At 44.6% G+C, this 21,082-nt stretch overlaps 1 protein-coding gene across 1 annotated transcript in view; it reads left to right on the top strand.

The window, feature by feature from the left end:
* GALNT17 (polypeptide N-acetylgalactosaminyltransferase 17) overlaps window positions 1-21,082 on the top strand; it is a 439,780-nt gene that overhangs the window by 398,031 nt on the left and 20,667 nt on the right. Inside the window, exons 7-9 of the mRNA XM_080679997.1 lie at window positions 11,230-11,415; window positions 13,834-13,971; window positions 19,155-19,250. Of these exons, the coding sequence (XP_080536123.1) occupies window positions 11,230-11,415; window positions 13,834-13,971; window positions 19,155-19,250 (420 nt within the window). The remainder of the gene's footprint in view (window positions 1-11,229; window positions 11,416-13,833; window positions 13,972-19,154; window positions 19,251-21,082) is intronic.

The following is a 21,082-nucleotide window of genomic DNA, read 5'->3' as shown; positions in this document are numbered from 1 at the left end:
CAGCTTTCACCACCGTACCTCTCTCTCGACTTCCCAGCTCTCCCATTGCTGTTGGCTCTGTCTTGGCCTCAGATCCTGGTCTTGGGTGCCTGTACCTGACCACTTGTTGTATGGGGCTTTTCAAGTTCTGCCTCTATCAGGGTACCTCCACTGATCCAGACTTTGGTATGTACCCTCTGACTCCAAACTTTGTGACCTTGAGTGAGGGGTCCTCAAATCTCTACCCACAATGAGGAGGGAGACTGGGCCACCCCTGGGGAAGAGAGCAGGGGTAGATAAGTAGCCAGCCAACGTTCTCTCCAAGGCATGTCTCAGGCAGGCCCTCTAGGCTGCATTGTAATGAATGGAAGGTGGTTACTAGTATTTGATGATGGCCAATGGCAGATGCTTCATCTGGTGGATCTATGGTGGACTGTTTAGTCCTGGCTTTGCCCTAGTCGTAGTCCCAAACTTCTGGCAACCCTGCAGCCACTGTTCCCTTCTGCAGATTTCTGGAAATGATAATTGGCAAGGCCTTTTATTTAGCCCTGACTAATTTGGTTTCAGGGAAGGAGCTCGGGCACTAGAGAGGTCGATCACCTTTGAGGGCCTATGAACTATGGTGATAGGATCACTCTGACACATGAGGACATTCCAGTTTCCTCCCATGTCTCTGTACATGATCACAAATCTCTGGCCTTTGGTGTAAAAACACAAATATCGTTCATTTTTCTCCTTTGGTTAAGCACAGTTCACCTGTAATTGCACCCTACCAGCTCCTCTTTAATCCTAGGCAAATGTAGACTAACTGACAGGAGAACATGGGTGCACAGGTCAGGAAATGAAGGCCCCTCTTCTGGCTGCTTTCTCATCAAGGTTCTAAAGCAATCTTCAGCACTTGCCTAGAATTCTAATTTTAAGCTCTAAGGAAAGAGCAAAGACAATGAGGAGGACCCCTGTCTAAATTATCTTTCTATTCCTGGCAGCATTTAGCTCTGTGCTCTGATCTTAGTAAATATGTGCAAGGTATTGAATGGAATGACTGAAGAAGGTGAATTATTTACAAGTTAAAGGCATCAGTCAGGCTGGGTGCAAAGACAGGTAACATGCTTAACACCTACTTAGTCGGAGCTGCTCTTGCAAAAGGAGGGACTGTTCAAAGGAAGGAGTCAGTGAACAGGGCAGAGATAGGAGGACAGAACAGGAGCACAGAACGCTGACATGGGGAACTCACTCATACGTGGTCAGAAAAGAGGGAGTGGAGGGAAAGAGATAAAGGCAAAGAAGTGAGGAGAAGTCAGGGCCCACCTGACCTAAAAGTGGGGTACTTTGGACTATTTTCCTAACACAGAGGCCCAGGCCCTCTCTGACAATATCATGCTGTAAGGCAGGGGTAAATTTTAAACTGGTGAGCATAGACCCAGTAATATTCCACCTTCCCCCGCCAATATTATCCTTTTAAGTGCAAAAGCAATGACAACAAAAATCAAAAGAAGCAAGCTCTCCCAACACTTCTTCCAGGCTCGATAAATCAAGCTGCTTTCCCCGTGCACGTCTCCCCTCCTCTGAATCATATGTCTCCTACAGACTTCATTTTAATTCCTCGTCTGGTATTAAGAGAAATGACTGGCATCGACTGGCAAGAGAATCCAGGTACTTAAGCGTTCTTGTCATTGTGGTAGCTAAATTGAGATATGTCTTGAGGTCCATATTTGTAAATCCCCACTTCTGAGAAACAGTAATAAACAAAGTAGAAGAATTAAAATTGAATTCTCACAAAAGGACTGTAGGAGCAAAGCTATTACGTGATCGTCCAATTTCGTGGGATAGAATGTGCATCTAAACTTGGAAAAGCCAACTCACTGTCTCCAGCATGGCAGAGGGGGTGCTGAGGACCAGGGGCATCTCTGGGGGCCCTGATCTTCAGGAGGGTAAGCCCAGGCCTCTGGGAGGTGGGTTACCAGGTAGTCCCTAAATGATTGGGAGGATGTGAGTAACAAATCAGATGTTCTCTTAGCCAGAAATCTGTGTTGCTTTGAACAGATTTTACCAGCAGACAAAAGGCTTAAATTTGCCTGCACTTAAATTACTGAATGGAATTGTTTCTGTGTTGAATGTTCCTCTGATGTTGTTTTTAACAATGTAAATGGGTTTAAATAGTTTCTGAAGTGACTTCAATCTGCTACCAGGAAGGATTCCTGTTCCTGGAAGGAGATGGCTGAGAGACTCCCAAGGGGCAGGGCTTCCCTCACCCTGCAAGAGGAAGGAGAGGAGAGGCCTCACCCAGGACAGACTTCCAGGTTCTGTGGGTCAGGTACATAGGTCAGGCTTAAAAGGAGGTCATAGGAGGGAGGATGCTGGGGTTGAAGGCCAGGTGCCTCCACTTCTCCTTAGGGGGTGGCCTTGAGGGCTACAGGAGTCCCTGTGGCCCCAGAACACCTCATTATCCAGAATGTCTGGAGCTGCTGGTCACAAACCACAGGAAGCCATCAGAGTGTTTATTTAATTCTGGGCTCTTTGACTTCCCTCCCCTCATCTTTTTTTAAAGGGGTAAACTTTTTTTTCTTATACTCCAAATCTCCATGACAAAATATAGAGAAAAATATGGAGAAAATTGTGTTTTCTTCTCTCCAGAGAGGTGTGTGTCAGTGGAATTTCCTGTCCCTTCCGGTATGTGAATTGGGGAGAAAGCTCACTGAACAGACTGGAGGCCTTCATAGAGAAGATATATTTCTTGTGCCCCTTTCTGGCTGCCTCACCAGTTTTAACTCCCTTAGAATTCTCCCATTTGAGTCACAGTATTTGTCATTCTTTCATCTAATCAATGAAAGAAAGTCCAAACCTAGAAAGAAACTTTATAAGAGTTTATTGAGCCAAATCTGAGGACATGCCAGGAAGCAAGATCTCACAGTGGATTGAGAAAATGCTCTGGAGAATGGCCATTTTGCAGGTTACTTTATACATCAGAATCAAAGGATAAAACGGAAGGGGGGATACATGAAATCCATTGGTGGTAGGTTAAGGAGGCAGGAGAAAGTGACAAGGGAAATCTCAAGGATTTGATTAAAAAGGAAAATGGAGAATCACATACTTGTTTTCATTAGTGGGTACTGGATAGTTAACATTTAACATGTACAGCATATAGAGATGGTGTGCAGGCAGCAGGATAACAATGAAGGGTTTCATGGTCTTGTGCTCTAGTGATAGCTGTTGTGCCTTGAGGGGTCTGGAAAAGAAGATTACTCTGGTGTTTCAAAGGTATGTTATCTTAGATGCATAAGAACAATGTACTGGACTCATGTAGGGTAAAGATTGACCTTTGCTTAGGAAGCTGGAGGCCTGGGAGGGGACTACCCGCTGTGGCCTGCCCAGTTAGGAATTTATGATCAAAACAGCATATGTGGTGCCCTAACCGGTTTGGCTCAATGGATAGAGCATTGGCCTGCGGACTCAAGGGTCTCAGGTTCGATTCCGGTCAAGGGCATGTACCTTGGTTGCGGGCACATCCCCAGTGGGAGGTGTGCAGGAGGCAGCTGATCGATGTTTCTCTCTCATGATGTTTCTAGCTCTCTATCCCTCTCCCTTCCTCTCTGTAAAAAATCAATAAAATGTATTTTCAAAAAAGAAAAACACCAGCATATGTGGTTACTCGTGGTCACTGAGCTCGTCAGGTCTGCTATGTAGTCCCTTTTACATTCATAAGAGAAAAACTATACATAACTTGTAAGGATAACGTAGCTCATGAATAGTGATAACTGTAAGACATCAGAGTAGGACTCTGCATCATTATTGGGTTGACTTCGGATTGCAGAGTTTCTTCGCTAGCTTTGGCTGAGAGACCTAACGGGACAGTGTGGGGCACCCATAGTTACCACTGGAGAAGTTACAGACCTTGTGAGTGAGGATGGTGTAGAGGAGAAAAATCTTTCCTCTACCCTTCTAGGTTCTGAGTTGGGGCCCCTGTAACAAAAGATAGATTAACAAGAGAAAATCCAACAGATATTTATTAACATGCATATCTCATATATACCTGGGAGAAACTCAGAAAGGAGTAACTCAAAGGGGTAGCTTAGAATTTGGGTGTGGAGGATACCAGTTAGCTGAGTCATCATTATTATCATTACTCCCAGGCTAGATTTCCATCCCCACGGTCTCCTTATGCTTTCTGAGAAGAGGATGTGCTGGATTGTTTCTAGAAGGTTTTTCCACGACCAAGCACTGAATTCACGGGCCAGACTGGCATGCCAATGAGCTGTGCTGGCTCTTCCAGACTACCAGTCTACCCTTAGATGTCCAGGCCTGTGTCTGAAGTGCATGTGTGGACTATGCCCTCCAGAGACCTGGCCACCACTCTCCCTCAGATATGCTCCTCTCCCTCAGATATGCTCCTCGCAGCTCCCTTCTCCTGTCTTTCCCCACTCAGCCCCCTGGTGAGTGAGGAAGACCAGCATCTCAGCCCAAAGCAGCATCTTGCTTTCTACCCCATACATATGCCCTACAGCCCCTCCATTCATTAATACATTCACGTTGCCATTCGAACAAGAATTTATCAGGTACTTACTTGTGTGCCAGGCACAGTGCTCATGCAGCTAGCAGCTAAAGAAGAGAGAAGGTAATGTACTCACAAAATCACAGCTGTGGTAAGTGCTACATGAAGGTGTGATGGGGGCTCTGACTTTCTAGGGGGGCCTCCCTGAGGAAGCAATGATTGAGCTAAAGGCTAAAGAAGGAATTAGCTAGGTGGAGAGTGGAGGAGTGCGAAGCAGGGGGATAAAAAGATTTTGAAGCTGGAAGAAGTGTGGCACCCGGAAGAATAGAAAGCAGGATTGTTGGGGGAAGTGCAGTGTTGATGCTGGTGGGGCAAGGAGATGCAAGTCCTTGAAGGCCAGAGTCAGATTTTGGGCTTCATTCTCAGAGTAGTGAGAGCCAGAAAGTGCTCCGAGGCATGGCGTGATCAGATCACACCACCTGCTGCTGAGTGGAGGTTGGACGGATGGAGCTGTGGAGAGGTAGTTGCTGTGGTCTAGGTGACAGCTTAGAGTGATGGTGGAGGAGGAGGTGTTTGGTGGTCGTGCTGGTGTGATGGGAAGTGAGTGGAGTTGAGCCATGGGGAGGAGTCATCATCTGCAGGACTTGGTGGCCAGTGCTAAGGAATGGAGTGCTCAGGAGAGCACCAGGGATTCTTTCTGGCTCCTGCTGCTTCCTGTTCAATTTGAATGATTGTGGTGTGGGGTGGGAATAGGGCTCTGGGCTTCCTCCTGTAACAGCATCTGAGGCTCTTTCCAAAATTGCAATGCCCCGGGGGGTGCTTGGAGCATCTCTGAAAACTGGTTTTCACGTAATCATGGCTCTCAATGACAGAGTTGAAAATTCTCACTAGGTTACTTTGGCCCAAACCTCCTCATTCCTGAATACTTCCCGCTGCCCATGATAAACAGCTGGTCTCTTAAAATGGGGGGATAAGACTTGACCTTGAATATTTGAATTCTTATAGTGGTTTCCAAAGTGGGCCATACAAGAAAATCCACTGGGGTACAAGAGAAATATAATAATGCTTCCCTTTTCATATCATTTTCAATTTCTATATATATGTTAATTTATCATGTGTAAAATATATTAGTACAGTAGCATGTGCATATAATTTAAAATGGATAAACTAAACATATTGAAGGATATGCTTTAATTTTTTTCCAGAGGAGAATGAATATCAAAAACATTTGGAGGCCACTGCCTATAAGAATAGATGATATAAGCAAACCAGTCACATTGGTTCTGACTCCTTGACGTCCCCCACAGCTTTTCACCTGCATCTGGCAGTGGCTTCAGGCTCCCACACTTTCCTCCCTTGCTGACCTCATGGACAGAGGCCCTGGGAGAGCGTGGTCTGGGCAGCACCTGGCACATTAGATGCCCTGCCTCTTGTCAACACCTGGAACCACTACCAGGCTGAACCAGCTTTGGCCAGGCACATCCTAGCTTCTTTCAGCCCCTGTGATATAAAGTTATAACACCACAGCCTCAGAAAAGCTCTAGGCTAGTGGTTCCCAAACCTGGTTACACATCACAACATAAAAAGTGGGGGAACTCTTTAAACACCCAGCTCCGCCCCTGGAGAATTAGATTCTTAGGTCTGGGGTGAGATCCAGACATTCATAATTTTAAAAAACTCTCTTAGTGATTCAAAGGCACAGCCAGCCTTTGGAACCAGCAATGTAAGACAGTTTTTCATCCTGTCCTTGAAGGAAAGATGGGAGACTTCAACTGAGAAAATATAGAGGACAATCAGGGAGACCATTGACGAGGCTGAGATCCAGGGGTAATTCTAGGAATACCAAATTTTCCTAGTTTGATGACAAACTTTTCACAATCCTTAAGGCTCTAAGGAGTTTGTGAAATACTTATTAAATGGTATGAGTGTAATGAATGAAAGAAACATGCATCAGATGGCTCTCTTTCTCTCTCTCGATGGTGGAGATACCAATGCCACCTACTCACTGGCATTCCTCTCCCATAGTGTCCTCTTCTTCTTCCAGGGCATCAATTGTTCTGAAGCAGAAGAGATTTTTTTTGTCTAAGACTTCCTAGGACCTAGAGTCTTGTGATTCTCTCTCTCTCTCGTTTTTTTTGTTTGTTTGTTTTTTTGTTTTTTGTTTTTTTCCTTTCTTACCTATCTCCTCATCCCCTTTCCCCTTTGGAAACTATCAGCTTGTTTTCTTTATTTATGGATCTGTTTCTGTTTTTTTTTTTTTTTTTTTTTCAAATTTTTATTAAGGTTGTTTCTGGTTTTTTTGTTGTTGTTCACATATAAGTGAAATCATATGGTATTTGTCTTTCTCTGTTTGACTTACTTCACTTAGCAAAATACCCTCTAGATCCATTCATGTTCTTGCAAATGGCAAGATTTCATTCTTTTATATGACTGAGTAGTATTCCATTGTATATATGTACCACATCTTATTTATCCACTAGAGGCCCGGTGAATGAAATTCGTGCACGGGGTGGGGGTGTCCTTCAGCCCAGCCTGCACCCGCTCCAATCTGGGACCGCTTGAGGGATGTCCAACTGCCCATTTAGGCCCGAGCAGATATTTTATAGAATGTCCTACCGGGATCAGGTCTAAACAGGCAGTTGGACATCCCTCTCACAATCCAGGACTGCTGGCTCCCAACTGCTCGCCTGCCTGCCTTCCTGATTGCCCCTAACCGCTTCTGCCTGCCAGCCTGGTCTCCCCCTAATCACTCCCCTGCCAGCCTGATTGATGCCTAACTGCTTCCTTGCCAGCCCGATTGCCCCTAACTGCCCTCCCCTGCCAGCCTGGTCACCCATAACTGCCCTCCCCTGCCGGCCTGGTCCCCCCCAACTGCCCTCCCCTGCCGACCCGTCACCCCTAACTGGCCTCCCCTGTCAGCCTCATTGCCCCTAACTGCTCTCCCCTGCTGGTCTGGTCCCCCCCAAATGCCCTCCCCTGCAGGCCTGGGTCCCCGCAAACTACCCTCCCCTACAGGCCTAGTCCCGCCCCAGCTGCCTTCCCCTGTAGGCCTGGTCACCCCTAACTGCCCTCCCCTGCAGGCCTGGTGCCCCCAACTGCTCTCCCCTACAGGCCTGGGTCCCCCCCAGCTGCCCTTCCCTGCAGGCTCGGTCACCCCCAACTTCCCTCCTCTGCTGGCCTGGTCACCCCTAACTGACCTCCTCTGCAGGCTTGATCGCCCCCAACTGCCCTCCCTTGCAGGCCTGGTCCCTCCCAACTGCCCTCCCCTGCTGGCCTGATCGCCCCCAACTGCCCTCCCTTGTAGGCCTGGTCCCTTCCAACTGCCCTCCCCTGCTGGCCACATGGGGGCAGCCATCTTTGACCACAATGGGGCAGCCATCTTGTGTGTTGGAGTGATGGTCAATTTGCATATTACTCTTTTATTAGATAGGATTCATCTATCAGTTGACACCCAGGTTTCTCCAGACAGAGAGGGACTGTAATGATGTTATAGGAATCTGGGCCAGTGCCTACCATGGTAATTCACTCTCTTTTCTGGGTCCAACAGAGTCTGAGAACCCCTTGCCCCACCCCAGACTATACAGGAAGAGCCGAGAGGCTGTGAGTTGGTTCTCACTGAACATGCCAGCTCATATCCACATGCCAGAGCCCAGCATAGGAAGCCAGGTTCCTGCCACACAGGACAGGAGTGTTTCATTGCCTGCCTCTCGGCCTGGGACATCATCGCTCCCTTGTCATTTAAGAGATTTGGGATCTGACACAGGGTGCAACCTGGCTCCTCTTCCCTTCTCACCTCTACTCCTAAAAGGCCACTTGAGCCTTCTCATGAGCATAATCGCACTGGGGGCTTTGGAGTAATACTGACCTTGGTCTGGACAGCTTACCAAGGATTGGCACCAAATAGGCCTGGTTGCAGGTTCTGTTCCCACTTGGTGGCTCTGTTCTTGGAACTGGGTTCCTGGCTTTTGCTGAGGCTTTTCATATACCTGCACCTGTGATCCCTGCTTGTACCCACCCCTTCTTGGCTTTCCTCAGTCATCCGGAACCTCCCCAACCCGGGATGCAACCCTGGAATTTCTTTTCTCCATCTCTCTGTGGACTTATTTATCTGTCTATCGGTTTATTTACTTTGTCACAGCTTTGTTGAGATACTCACATACCATTATAATTCACCCATTTAAAGTGTACAACTCAGTGGCTTTTTAGTATATTTGGAGTTGTACAATGATCAACACAATTTCAGAACATTTTGTTCACCCTAAAAAGAAACGTCATACCTACCAGCAGTCTTTCTACCTTTCTCCAAACCCACCCCCAGCCCTAGGCAACCATCAATTTACTTTCTGTCTCTATGGATTTTCTTATCCTAGACCAGTGGTCGGCAAACCATGGCTCGCAAGCCACGTGCAGCTCTTTGGCCCCTTAAGTGTGGCTCTTCCACAAAATACCCCATCCTGGGCGAGTCTATTTTGAAGAAATGGCATTAGAAGAAGTTTAAGTTTAAAAAATTTGGCTCTCTAAAGAAATTTCAATCATTGTAACTGTTGATATTTGGCTCTGTTGACTAATGAGTTTGCTGACCGCTGTCCTAGACATTTCATGTAAATGGAATCATACAATATATGATTCTTTGTGACTGGCATCTTTCATTTAGCATAATGTTTTCAAGGTTCGTTCATATCATAGCATGTATCAGTATTCCATTTATTTTTATTGCTAAATAATATCCCATTGTATGGATATACCACATTTGTGTATCCATTCATCAGTTGATGAACATTGTGTAATCCAAGGTCATGAAAATATGCTCTTGTATTTTCTTCTAAGAGTTCTACAGTTTTAGCTCTTACATTAAGTCCTTGATCCATTTACAGTTAATTTTTGTAGAGGTAGTGGCCCAAAGGCATTCTTTTGCAGTTGTCCAACACAATTAAAAGACTATTCTTTCCCCGCCACTGAATTGTTTTGGCACCTTTGTTGAAAGCTGAATCTTTAGATCAGTTTGGGGAGTATTGCCATCCTAACAATATTAACTTCTCTCATTGGTGAACACGAGTGCCTTTTCATTTATTCCCTGAATCTTTTTTTTTAAATATTTATTTATTGACTTGAGAGTGAGGGAGGGAGGGATAGAAGAAAGGAGGGAGAGAGAGGGAGAGACAGAGACAGAGAGAGAAAGAGAGAGAGAGAGACATCAATTTGTTGTTCCACTTATTTATGCACTTATTGGCTGTTTCTTGTATGTGCCCTGACCAGGGATCAAATCCACAACATTGGCTCATTCTAACCAACCAAGCTACCCAGCCAGAGCCCCCTGAATATTGAAACTATCAAATGCCACATAACTGTGGAACTCTGTGTCTTTCCTCACCCCTAGAAATTCAGCTGCCTTGTTTTACCCTGCAAGGTATCTTGCCCCTATTCCCCACAGATCTTTTGCGATATTTTGCCTCCCTGACTTGGCTTCCTTCTAATGGGTCTGTCTCAACCCAAGGGGACACCTAGTTATCAAGTTCCAAATCAAACTAGTCTGAACCACTACTGTCTACAAATCCCTTAGCTCACTGTCTCCTCATTGAAGGCATGAGCAGTGAGAGAGGATTCTTGGTGATGAGGAGAATGTTCCAGAGGTATATTTCTCTGTGATATAACCAGAGTTGGGAAATAGAAACAGAGGATCACACACATATGAATTGTGCCACCAAATTTAATCAATAAAGGCCCAGGAGAGGTGGACAGATACTCAAGGATGCAGGTTTCCGGGAGACTAAAGGTAGAATGGCTTGAAATGACCCTGTCTGGCATGAGTATACTTTGTGCCGACCTGAGTCAGTTCACCAGCACACTGTCATTTATGGGGAGTACACAGACGCTCACAGCAGGACATCTCACAGGTCCCTGAAATTTCTCGGTGTCTTCTTCCTCCTTTCCCGAGAAGCAGGACATTTCATTTTCACAAATTAATCCTTCTGGGCAATCAGAAATGCTTTTTTTTTTCCCTGCCTGGGACTGAGAGTGGTTGGATGGTCCAGCTTTCCCCTGGAAGCAGGGCCTGGGAGCCTGGACGCCTGCCATGCCCGGGCAGAGAACAGCAGGTGTCGCTTCCTTGGGCTTTTGCATCTCTCGAAGACAACCATCATTTCAGCCTTCCACCTGAATATTCCAGGAACAGTGATGCCTGTACATGATCTTATTGGGGTGGATGCTTCCAGAATGCCGGGCATCTGTGCTCTCCAGACTCCACATTGGAGCATATTAGCAATGCAGAACTAGACCCCTGTATACCGGCACTTTGTGCTGATGTGAACAAAGATGGCCTGTTTTTCAGTTTGAATTTTCCAGTGTAGATCTGCAGGACACAGTTCCAGCAGGTTGCAGGGCGGCGGGGGTGGTGGGGGGGGGGGGCGTGGGGAAACTTTCATGGATGCCAATGCACTACTGAGAACAGAGAAAGCCATGTGTCCCTGGGAGCACCTTCATGGGCCACTCTTATCCAGAGCTGGATTTTAATATTCTAGACTAGTGTATCTATAAAAATTCCCCAAATCTTCTATTCTACCTGTTTTAATTAGGTTAGGTTAGGTTAGGTTACGTTAGGGCTGCGGTTACAAACCAACCCTGAAATCTCATATGGCTTCATATGTTAACATGTTATTTCTCATTCATGCTAGGTCTCCTGAGCCATTGCCTTGGGGCCTCGGGGAGGGGCAGTGACCTCTGGGAATGTCTCTCTCAGGCTGACAAAGTCCTTGCACCTCCAGGTATGGCTCTGCGGTGGCAGCATGGAGGTCCTGCCTTGCTCACGGGTGGCCCACATCGAGCGGAAGAAGAAGCCATACAATAGCAACATCGGCTTCTACACCAAGAGGAATGCTCTCCGAGTGGCTGAGGTCTGGATGGACGATTACAAGTCTCATGTGTACATAGCGTGGAACCTGCCGCTGGAGGTAGGGCCCAGCAGCCCTCCCCATCTCCCTAGAACAGTGATCCTTGTGTTGGACGGGACATTGATCCCTTTAATAAGCTGATGCTTCCTCCCCGGAAATATGCTCAGACTTGCAAAATTATGAACGCATTTTGAGGGGATCCACAGAGCTCCGGGTTTTGGAACCCTCACTGTACAGGGGGACTGTGACAACAGAAACCTCAAAATCCATTTACAAGGACTAGAAGGGTCGTATTGGGTTAGTCCCAGTCTTATTACAGTCATCTGGATGCCCTGCTTCTGAACATGCACTGTTCAGAAGATCCTTGCCCAAAACTTTTGGCACCAGACCCTGTCATCTGCTCTAACGGCTTGCCCTCCCGTGGAGCTCCAGCTGCCGTGTGACATGTGCCCCTACTATATGCTGAATCCCTTGTTTACATGGCTCTTCAGCTCTTCCCCATATTCTGCCCAGAAGGTAGCCTAGGAAAATGCTCCTGTTACTGAAGCCCTTGGAACCCCAGCCCTGCCACTTACTAGTTATGAGATCTTGAATGAATCCATTTATACAGCCTTTGTACCTTGGGTTCCTCAGCTATAAACTGGGGATAATAGCAGGTCCTCCTTCCTCGGTGGTTGTGAGAACTACGTCTAAAGAACTAATTCTAAGTACCGGTGACATCCTTAAGCAGTGCCTGACAGGGATATGGGAATGTCAATGAATGTTGTTTGTCCTCCGCCGCACAGCAGGGTGAGCCGAACCCCCAGCCACAGCTGGGTTTACCTCGTCAGCCATATGTCCAAGCCATGCCCTTGAGAGGATTGCCTAGAACGTTCCTGCTGAGAAATAGCAGCCCCTGGGTTTCAGGAAGCTGGAGCCCAAAACAGCAGAAATGTAGTTGAGTATGTGCAAGGTCTGTGGATAACGAGGATAAAAGTGAAGCATTTACATCATTGTTGTTACAATTGTGGAAATAAGGTTCTACAGTTTGAAAACCCCCATGGCAATGTAGTGCTTTGAGCTGTGACACTATAAGTGATTTTATATGTTATGATATCAAGATAGGCACCATTTGGTGAGCGCTTACTAGGTCCCAGGCGCTAGATAAGTTCCTTATTTGTAATATCTCATTTAGCCCTCAAAACAACCTCAAGACTTAGGAACCATTTGCCTCGGTTTCCTCATCTGTACAACAGGGATTGTTCACATTTCTCTCCTAGGGCTCCTGGGAAGCTAAAAATGAGGCTTAGAACAGAGCATGGCAAAAATTAAGGGCTCGATAAATGCTAACCTGATGTTGAACCTAGTGTGATTTCCATTTTATAGATGGGTAAACCGAAGCTCTGGGGTTTAAAAGTGACTTGCGTATTAAGGTCCTGCACATAGCATGTGGTTGGGAGGGATGAGAAGTCCAGTCTTCATTCACCTCTGCCCACACCCTGTGATGTCAGTAGAATAGGTTTTATTTTTCCCATTTTGCAGATGAGGAGCTGTGACCTAGAATGGTGATGTGACTTAGAGTCCTAAGACCTCAGGGCTGGCGACTATCTCAATGCCTTCTCCATCATCACAAACCACCTCTGGTCCCTAATGCCAGTGTCCCCTACTACACTTTTCACAAGTGACCATTCTCGTTAATCATGCTAAGTATATTAAAACAAAGAATTAAATATCGGAGCCCAGGTTTGCCTTTGAATTTTAATGTTTGACATTTAAAGGGCTGTTCCTTTGGAAATCATTGTTTGGCTGCTGAAGAAGAAATCTTAATGAAATCATCTGACCTCTTCTGGACCCCCAAGATGCTGCCTGGCTTCCCCGCCTCTGTGGAGAGCAGCCTGTAGCCACTAGTTCAGGGCCATCTTGTGGCTGAGTCTGTGGACTCATATTTCAGCTACTTTATTTCTCCCTGTCAGCACACAGCAGCCCATTACATGTTCATTTCTGTAAAAGCAGAGTGAATTATTCATTAGGACATTATTACAAGCTTTGCAATGGAAAATTATTTTCACTTCTGCATAAATGAACTCCACGAAGAGCCAACAAAGGGGGAAATTACACCTGTGCAGAAAAGAAAGACAGGAGGGTGTATAGAGGCATCTATTTCCTTGTCTTAACCAAATAATTCCTCTGATAATTGGCTCGTATAGTCACTCAGAAAATGTGGGAGAGGCGCAGCTGGGAATACAGGGTGCCACATAGGGTGTCCTGGGACCCCTTTCGCACAGCGATGATCGGGGCAGCTGATTGGGGGACCGCGTGATGCTCTCAGAGGACAGTAGTGTCTAGCTTGGGGATAGATGATCAAATAGGTGCCCTTAATCTGACCTTCCGAGTAAGCTTGCAGAGAAATTAAGATTTCTCTAGGACGGTTTTCCCGAGGGTGACGCTTCGGCCAGAGCTCCCCAGTCACTAATGCCCTTTGCTTCTCTCTACTTTCAGAACCCGGGAATCGACATAGGTGATGTCTCTGAAAGAAGAGCCTTAAGGAAAAGTTTGAAGTGTAAGAATTTCCAGTGGTACCTAGACCACGTTTACCCAGAAATGAGAAGATACAATAACACCATTGCATACGGGGAGGTAATTAAGACCATACATGCTCTCAGCTTGGATGGCTGAGCCATGGGTTGTATATTGCTTTGATGGGGGAAAATAAGGAACAGAGTCATTCATTCATTCATTCATTCATTCATTCATTCATTCAGTGAGTGGATTTTGATGGTGCAGTTCCTGACAGCAGGGCTCTCAACAACTGGTAGAAAGACAAAAGGAATGTTACAATGGGGCATGGGCCATCCTTCAGCCTGTGGTGTGGAATGGCTGATGAGTTCTCTTTGGAACATTTTGATTTTGACGCCCCCTGGGACCTGTAAATGGGACATTCACTAGGAAGTTGGGTATAAAGTGAGGTGGGGACTGGAGCTCTCCATTGCTCAACGCTGTGGCCCAGAGACATTTACCACCAAAGAAAGGATGCAGATGCACTTCTCGGATTTCCTATGATGAGAAAATAGCACCTTCCTACACCTGAATTTTTTCTTATTACAAATGTCATAAATACAGATTTTAGAAAAGTTTTAAAATAATAATAATAAAAATAAACACTTACTGGGTGCTTTCAAAATGCCACACACAATTCTAAGTGCTTTTTACATTGAATTCGTTTCACTGTCACCTTATGGGTAATAGTATTTTTCCCATTTTATTGATAAGAAAGCTGAGACTTAGAGAAATTAAATGAATTGCCTAAGTTTTACAGCCTATCAGTCATGTAGCCAGGATTGGATCTAGGCATAGATAATGTGTACATTTTGATGTGCAGTCTTCTTTATTGTGTGTGTATATTGACTTTTACTAAAAATATATATTTTATATACACACATATATGCTTTTTATAGACACATTCTCCATCTGTGAGTATAGACTGAAGCTAGCAAGGCTCTCTTTGACTTAGCGTGTTTACTATTTCTATAGCTATGAATTTTCCTACTTTATGCCTGGTGCCTTTTATTATTTTAATTTTTATTGAAGTTATTGGGGTGACATTGGTTAATAAAAGCATGTAGTTTTTTAAGTGTACAGGTCTATAATACATTATCTGTATATTGTATTATGTGTTCCCCATCCCAAATCAAGTCTTCTTCCATCACCATGTATCCCCCCTTTACCTTCTTCTACCTTCCCCCACCCACCTTTCTCTCTGGTAATCACCATACTGTTGTCTGTGTCTGTGAGGGGTTTTGTGTGTGTGTGTGTGTGTGTCTGTGTGTGTGCTTGCTTAATCCCTTGACCTTTTTCACCCAGCCCCCCAATTCCCTGCCACTCTGACAGTTATCAGTCTGTTCTCTATGAGTCTGTTTCTTTTCTTTTCTTTTCTTTTCTTTTCTTTTCTTTTCTTTTCTTTTCTTTTCTTTTTATTGATTTCAGAGAGTAAGGGAGAGAGAGAGAAAAACATCAATGATGAGAGAGAATCATTGATCAGCTGCCTCCTGCACTCCCCAAACTGGGGATCGAGCCCACAACCCCACTATGTGCCCTGACCAGGAATCGAACTGTGACCTACTGGTTCATAGGTCGATGCTCAACCACTGAGCCATGTTGGCCAGGCCTATGAGTATTTCTATTTTGCTTGTTAGTTCATTTTATTCCACATATGAGTGAAATCATATGGTACTTGTCCCTCTCTGGCTTATTTCACTTAGCATAATGCTCTCTAGGTCTACCTATGCTGTCACAAAGGGTAAGATTTCCTTTTTTATGGCTGAGTAGTATTCCATTGTGTAAATATACCACAGCTTTTTTATTCACTCATCTATAGATGGGCCCTTGGGCTGCTTCCAGATCTTGGCTATTGTAATTAGCTCCAGGTTCAACCATCAGGGTCCAGGCGAGGTATCTCTCCTGAGCGGGAATTAGGAAAGGGAAGCTTGCTTCTTGCAGGGGCAGTCTGTGTCATGCAGACTCAATCCACTACCCCGGGTGGCTCCTCTCAGCTTCCATTCCTTCATCTGTGAAATGGGAGAAGGAAAATGCTTCCTGCATGGGGTTGTTGGGAAGATGAAACGTATGATGTGTAGAGTTCTTAGAACAGTAACTGGCACACAGCAATAATTATTAATAGGTCCTTGCCTTTTCTTCTTCAAATAAAAAAGCATGGTTTGGGGTATTTTGTTTGTTTTTTGTTATGAAAGTAAGGTCAAACATAAAGGAAGCATTGGAAAATGGTGGGCAGTGAATGGATTATTTGTAAGATAATTAGGTAAATTACCTAGCTCTTTGGAAAAGAAAATAATTTAGATTCTAACAGCTTGCCATATCCCAAAGTGAATTTCAGATGAGCTATAGCATTAAGTGAAAGAAAAGAAACCATAATAGAACCATAGGGAAATAGATATGAATCTGATCTCTAAAAGGGGAAAGAAGGGCTTTCTAAGAATGAAAGCCATGAAAGAAAATGCAAAGGAAAAGGATAATGGATCTGAGCTCATAAATATTAAAGTAATATATACATCAACCAAATAGAGAAATATATGCCAAACTGGAAATGGGTATGCCATAAATACTGTAGATGAATGGATAGTATCATTAATATATAATGAGCCATGAAAATTGATTTAAATAAAAAATTTAACCTAAATAAGAAAATTTAAAATCCCAGAGAAAAATAAAGTACAAAAAAAATGCAATAGTTGCTAATTGGTGCTGAAACCCACTTTGGAAAACCAATGGCTGACCAAATGTTTCCTGAACATTTCTAATTTATTTTATAATCAAAGAAGTGAAAACTAATTTTAAAATACATTGCGATAGCTTTTCTCCTACTACCAAGTGAACAAATACTCATTGTTAGAATATGTGCTGGTACTTTGCCAGCAAGGTCTTGGTAATATGAAAAGCCACATATCCTCTCGTGAGAGTACAAATTGAAATGAGCTTTTTAAAAAGCAATTTGAACCGCATGTATTACAGGGCTTAATGATAGCCATTCTACTCTTCTCCTAAGCAAATAATCTGAAATGAGGACAAAGATTTGAGAGTAAAATTGTTCATCTTAGTGACTTTTTTTTCATCAAAAATTCTGAATCTAACTTGAAGGTTAGTTAAATATACTGTCTTAATGGTTTGGATATAGTTTGTAGCTATTTCAAAAGGTTTGTACAAAAGTTTAATGACTTGAGAAAAGTATTGATAATGTAATTCTTAAAAGCAAGTGGGACAGGCAGGTTTTGTGTGGGGACATTTTCATGTCTCCCAGGTATCACTAGTGTTTATGTGATAATATTATAATTAGAAGAACAAAATAGTATTAACAAAGGAAGAATAAAAATGGGAAAATGTGGGAAGATGGCCAGGACAGAGGAAATGATGTCTCTGGAGCCCAACAGCTTTGGAGATTGTAGTTGATTTTGGGGTGGGCAAGGGGACGTCTTACTTATGCAAAAATCTCCTCTTTTAAGTAATACATTTAATGCATACATTCTGTAGAAAATATAAAGATGAAAACAAAACTTACTCCAATTCCCAATTCCCAGGCATTGTTAACATTTTCGGCATCTTTTGTTTGCTGAGCTCACCATTAACTGAAACGTGTTTCAGATGTACTATCGCATTCAATGAAAAAAGTCACACTAGTCAAATTTAGTTTGTAACAAAATCTACCATTATTTAGATACCACTATTTTTTAAAATATGTTTTTATTGATTTCAGAGAGGAAGGGAGAGAAAGATAGAGACATCAATGATGAGAGAGAACCATTTGCTGCCTCCTGCACTTTCCCCACTGGGGATGGAGCCTGCTACCTGGGCATGTGCCCTGATCAGGAATCGAACCGTGACCTCCTGGTTCATAGATTGATATTCAACCACTGAGCCACACCAGCTGGGCTATTTGCATTTCATACATTCTTTAAGAATAACTTTGTGGTCAAATTCAGTTCAGTGACAAAATTTACCAATATTCAAACAAGTGTAATTTAGTACTTACTATTAGTAGTTCTTGTCACCACACCAGACCCCAGCCAGTGACGAAGGGAGACAGACCCCTCTGAGCAGATGTCAGCTCTGGCATTTCTGCCTCACTGGACATCCAGTGCCAGTGTCCAGACCTACTTAGGCAATAATTAACTTTTCATTCATTTTTAAATATTTTTACCTATGTTATCTAGAATGTCTTAAAATAATTTTTAGAAAAAGGTATGTGTATGCTTATATCCTGACTGCTGCATGTATAAGACACTGCCTTCCTACATGCAAAAGCATGTCAGTGTACACGAAACATTGGGCCACCAACTGCCCTGCTCAAAATACTATGGTCGGTCCATACTACGCTCATGGCCTGGACTGCCCTAGCCCCTAGTTCACTTTTGCACTTCTTTTTTTTTTTCCTTTAGGCATTATTATGTGAAATATAACACATATACAGTGTGCATAAAGTATACATGTGCAGCGTAACAATATAAAGCAAACATCCACATAGCTACAACCCAGCTGAAAAACAGAACATTGCCAGCATCATTCCGACTATCCCTTTTAGCACTTAGCTCAGGAGCCACCTCCCCTGTGAACGCCTCTTCTTGATTTACCCAGTTAGTTTGGTTTCCATAGAGAACATAATCTGGAGGACCGTGTACATGGAGAAGGCCAGCATTGCTGTTTTCCTGCTGGTTGAGATTGCAGGGTGGTGGGTGGGATGGACACCCACATAGAACACAGTGCACCTGGAGAGCCAAATTAGGGGACTTTTGTCTGTTCCTTTGAAGGTGCATTCTGAACACTTGGTGCCTGGCCCGGTGTATGCATTCAGTAGATATTTTCTAATATACAAATAAATATTGCTAGAGTTCTGCATGATGGAAAGGCCTTTGTTTGCTTTTTGATGACTGTTTTCCATGCCTCTATGTCAGTAATGAACTGAGAAGCTGACCTGTGATTCCTAATGTTATTAAAACCAGCATTGGTGCTGAAACCCACTTTGGAAAACCAATGGCTGACCAGTGATTCTTTGTCCAAATGTTTCCTGAGATCCTTTTTCATGCTGGGGAGGGGGAGCCGTGTGGGTGAGGGTCACAGACACAGGATTGGTGCCCACGGCATCCTCTGAAGGGCTCTGCTAGAGCCCTTGCAGACGCAGGCCTTGGTCCACGTGGGGTGTCGCTTGACCTTACCATTGAGTGGCTGGGACCATGACATGGTGGAATGGTAGTTGGGCAGCAGCAGCTCCACCAGATGAGCTCTGATGGATGATGTTTTCCTTATTTCTGCAGCTTCGCAACAACAAGGCAAAAGATGTCTGCTTGGACCAGGGGCCGCTGGAGAACCACACAGCAATACTGTACCCATGCCACGGCTGGGGACCCCAGGTAGGAGCACCCCTGACCAGGAAAAGAGTAAATTCAGTGGCCCACAGGGGATTTGTGGGACTTCTGTTGTCTTCTACCTGGGTGGTTGTTACCTGTTCTGTGGGGAGAGTTCTGGTTGTTTCTCTGTGAGGTTCACAAGTGGTTATATCAGCACAGATATTGAGAGGATCAATGGGCATGGGCCATACTGAAAGGAAAATGTAAACTGGAGGATCATTTGCTAATAGGGAAGAGTATGTGTTGTAATTATAAATAAAAGCCTGCTTACAACTTCAAAGAAAGAGTTAGCAGATCCCTGGTGAAAACCTGATTGACATGTCCACCCTGGAAGGCCACCATCAGTTTGATCGGAAGAATGACCTGGTCTGTAAGTGTTGGTGCGAGAGCCAGGTGCTGACTGGGAAGGAGGAAGATGCTTGCAGTACATTTCAGAGAACACGTGTTCTCTGATCTCTCATTAGAATGCACAAGATACCTCAAAAAGGACAGAATGATCAACCAACGAAGTGAAAACAGAGCCTGGTAAACGAATTTTCTTTGACAACTTTGTGCTAGCCAATGGTGGGGTGTGGATGTGTGTGTGTGTGTGTGTGTGCACACGCGCACGCGCGCGCACACACACACACAAAGAGTTTAGCAGAAATTCTCAAAGATTGGGAATAAGCATATCCAAAAATGTCATTCCACTTGCCATTCATAAAAATTGAAAACATTTTTATGTCAATCAATAGCAATAAAAAGCAAGCTACAAATTGGGAAAACATTTATTATTCAATTCCAGAGGAATACTAGATGTTTGGTTCAAAGCCAGACTCACAGATTCTCCTGTGAAAGGAAGACACTGGACAAAGTACCCTGAAACCTTCTGTTGTCTCTCTCGTGTCCTATGAATGCACCTGTTCACATGCAAATTTACATTCATACACACGTACTCATGCATGCATTCATAAAGGCTCACAGCTTTGCTTGGAGAACTTTGTTTCCTGCTAAGCCAGGACCTGGAAAGAAGAGTTGTGTTCCCTCTGCCATCACCACAGGCAGTTCTCATAGTCCAGACCCTCAGCCCTTCAAGATGATGGGTCCTTCGAAGGAGAAATGCCAGACAGGTCAAATCCTGTATCCTTTGGTCCTTGCAACCGCTCTGAGAAGTAGCAAATAGCATAAGGAAACTGAAGCATGGAGGGGCAAGTGCCTGTTAGCAAAGCAGGCTAGAATCCAGGCCCTCTAGCACAACCAAAGCATTTTAAGTTCAAATCTAGTCTATTTAATTCAAGATTGATTTCTGGGCCCTGCCAGAATTGACAATGGGCTAAAAGTGCCGTGGGGGAGCAGAAGAATGACTGCATAGATGGGCTCCTTCCCATTGGGAAATGGGGTATTGGCATCAAAGGCAGCATGGACTAAAGAATCCAGTGAGTGTCTTCATCCGTTCATTCACTCATTGTCTCAACAGATACATCTTGATCACCTCCTGCGGGTGCTAGTCACAATTGCATTTGGTAGCTGATAAGATATCCACCCTGTTCTCAAGTGGTTTAAACTTGAGGGGGAGAGACAAGTAAAGAGGCAGGAAACCTACAGCATAGTAAGTGTGGAAGGAGAAGATAGCTCAGGGTGCTGGGTGCTGGGAGACAGAGGTGCCCTGTTTGCCCGGGGCTTAGAATGCAAGAGGGAAAGAAGTGCTGAGAGAAGGGAGATGCAGAGGCAGATCTGCAGTGGCCTGATAGTGCTCCACAGCACAGGTGCCCACACGTCAGTGTGCTGGGGAATCACCTGGAAGGCTTGTGAAAGCACCCACTACTGGGCCCCATCCCCAGAGTTTCTGAGTTAGG

The sequence above is a fragment of the Plecotus auritus genome (assembly GCF_963455305.1).
Source record: "Plecotus auritus genome assembly, chromosome: 7".
Lineage (NCBI taxonomy): Eukaryota > Metazoa > Chordata > Mammalia > Chiroptera > Vespertilionidae > Plecotus > Plecotus auritus.
This window is presented reverse-complemented; position numbering and strand designations above follow the sequence as displayed.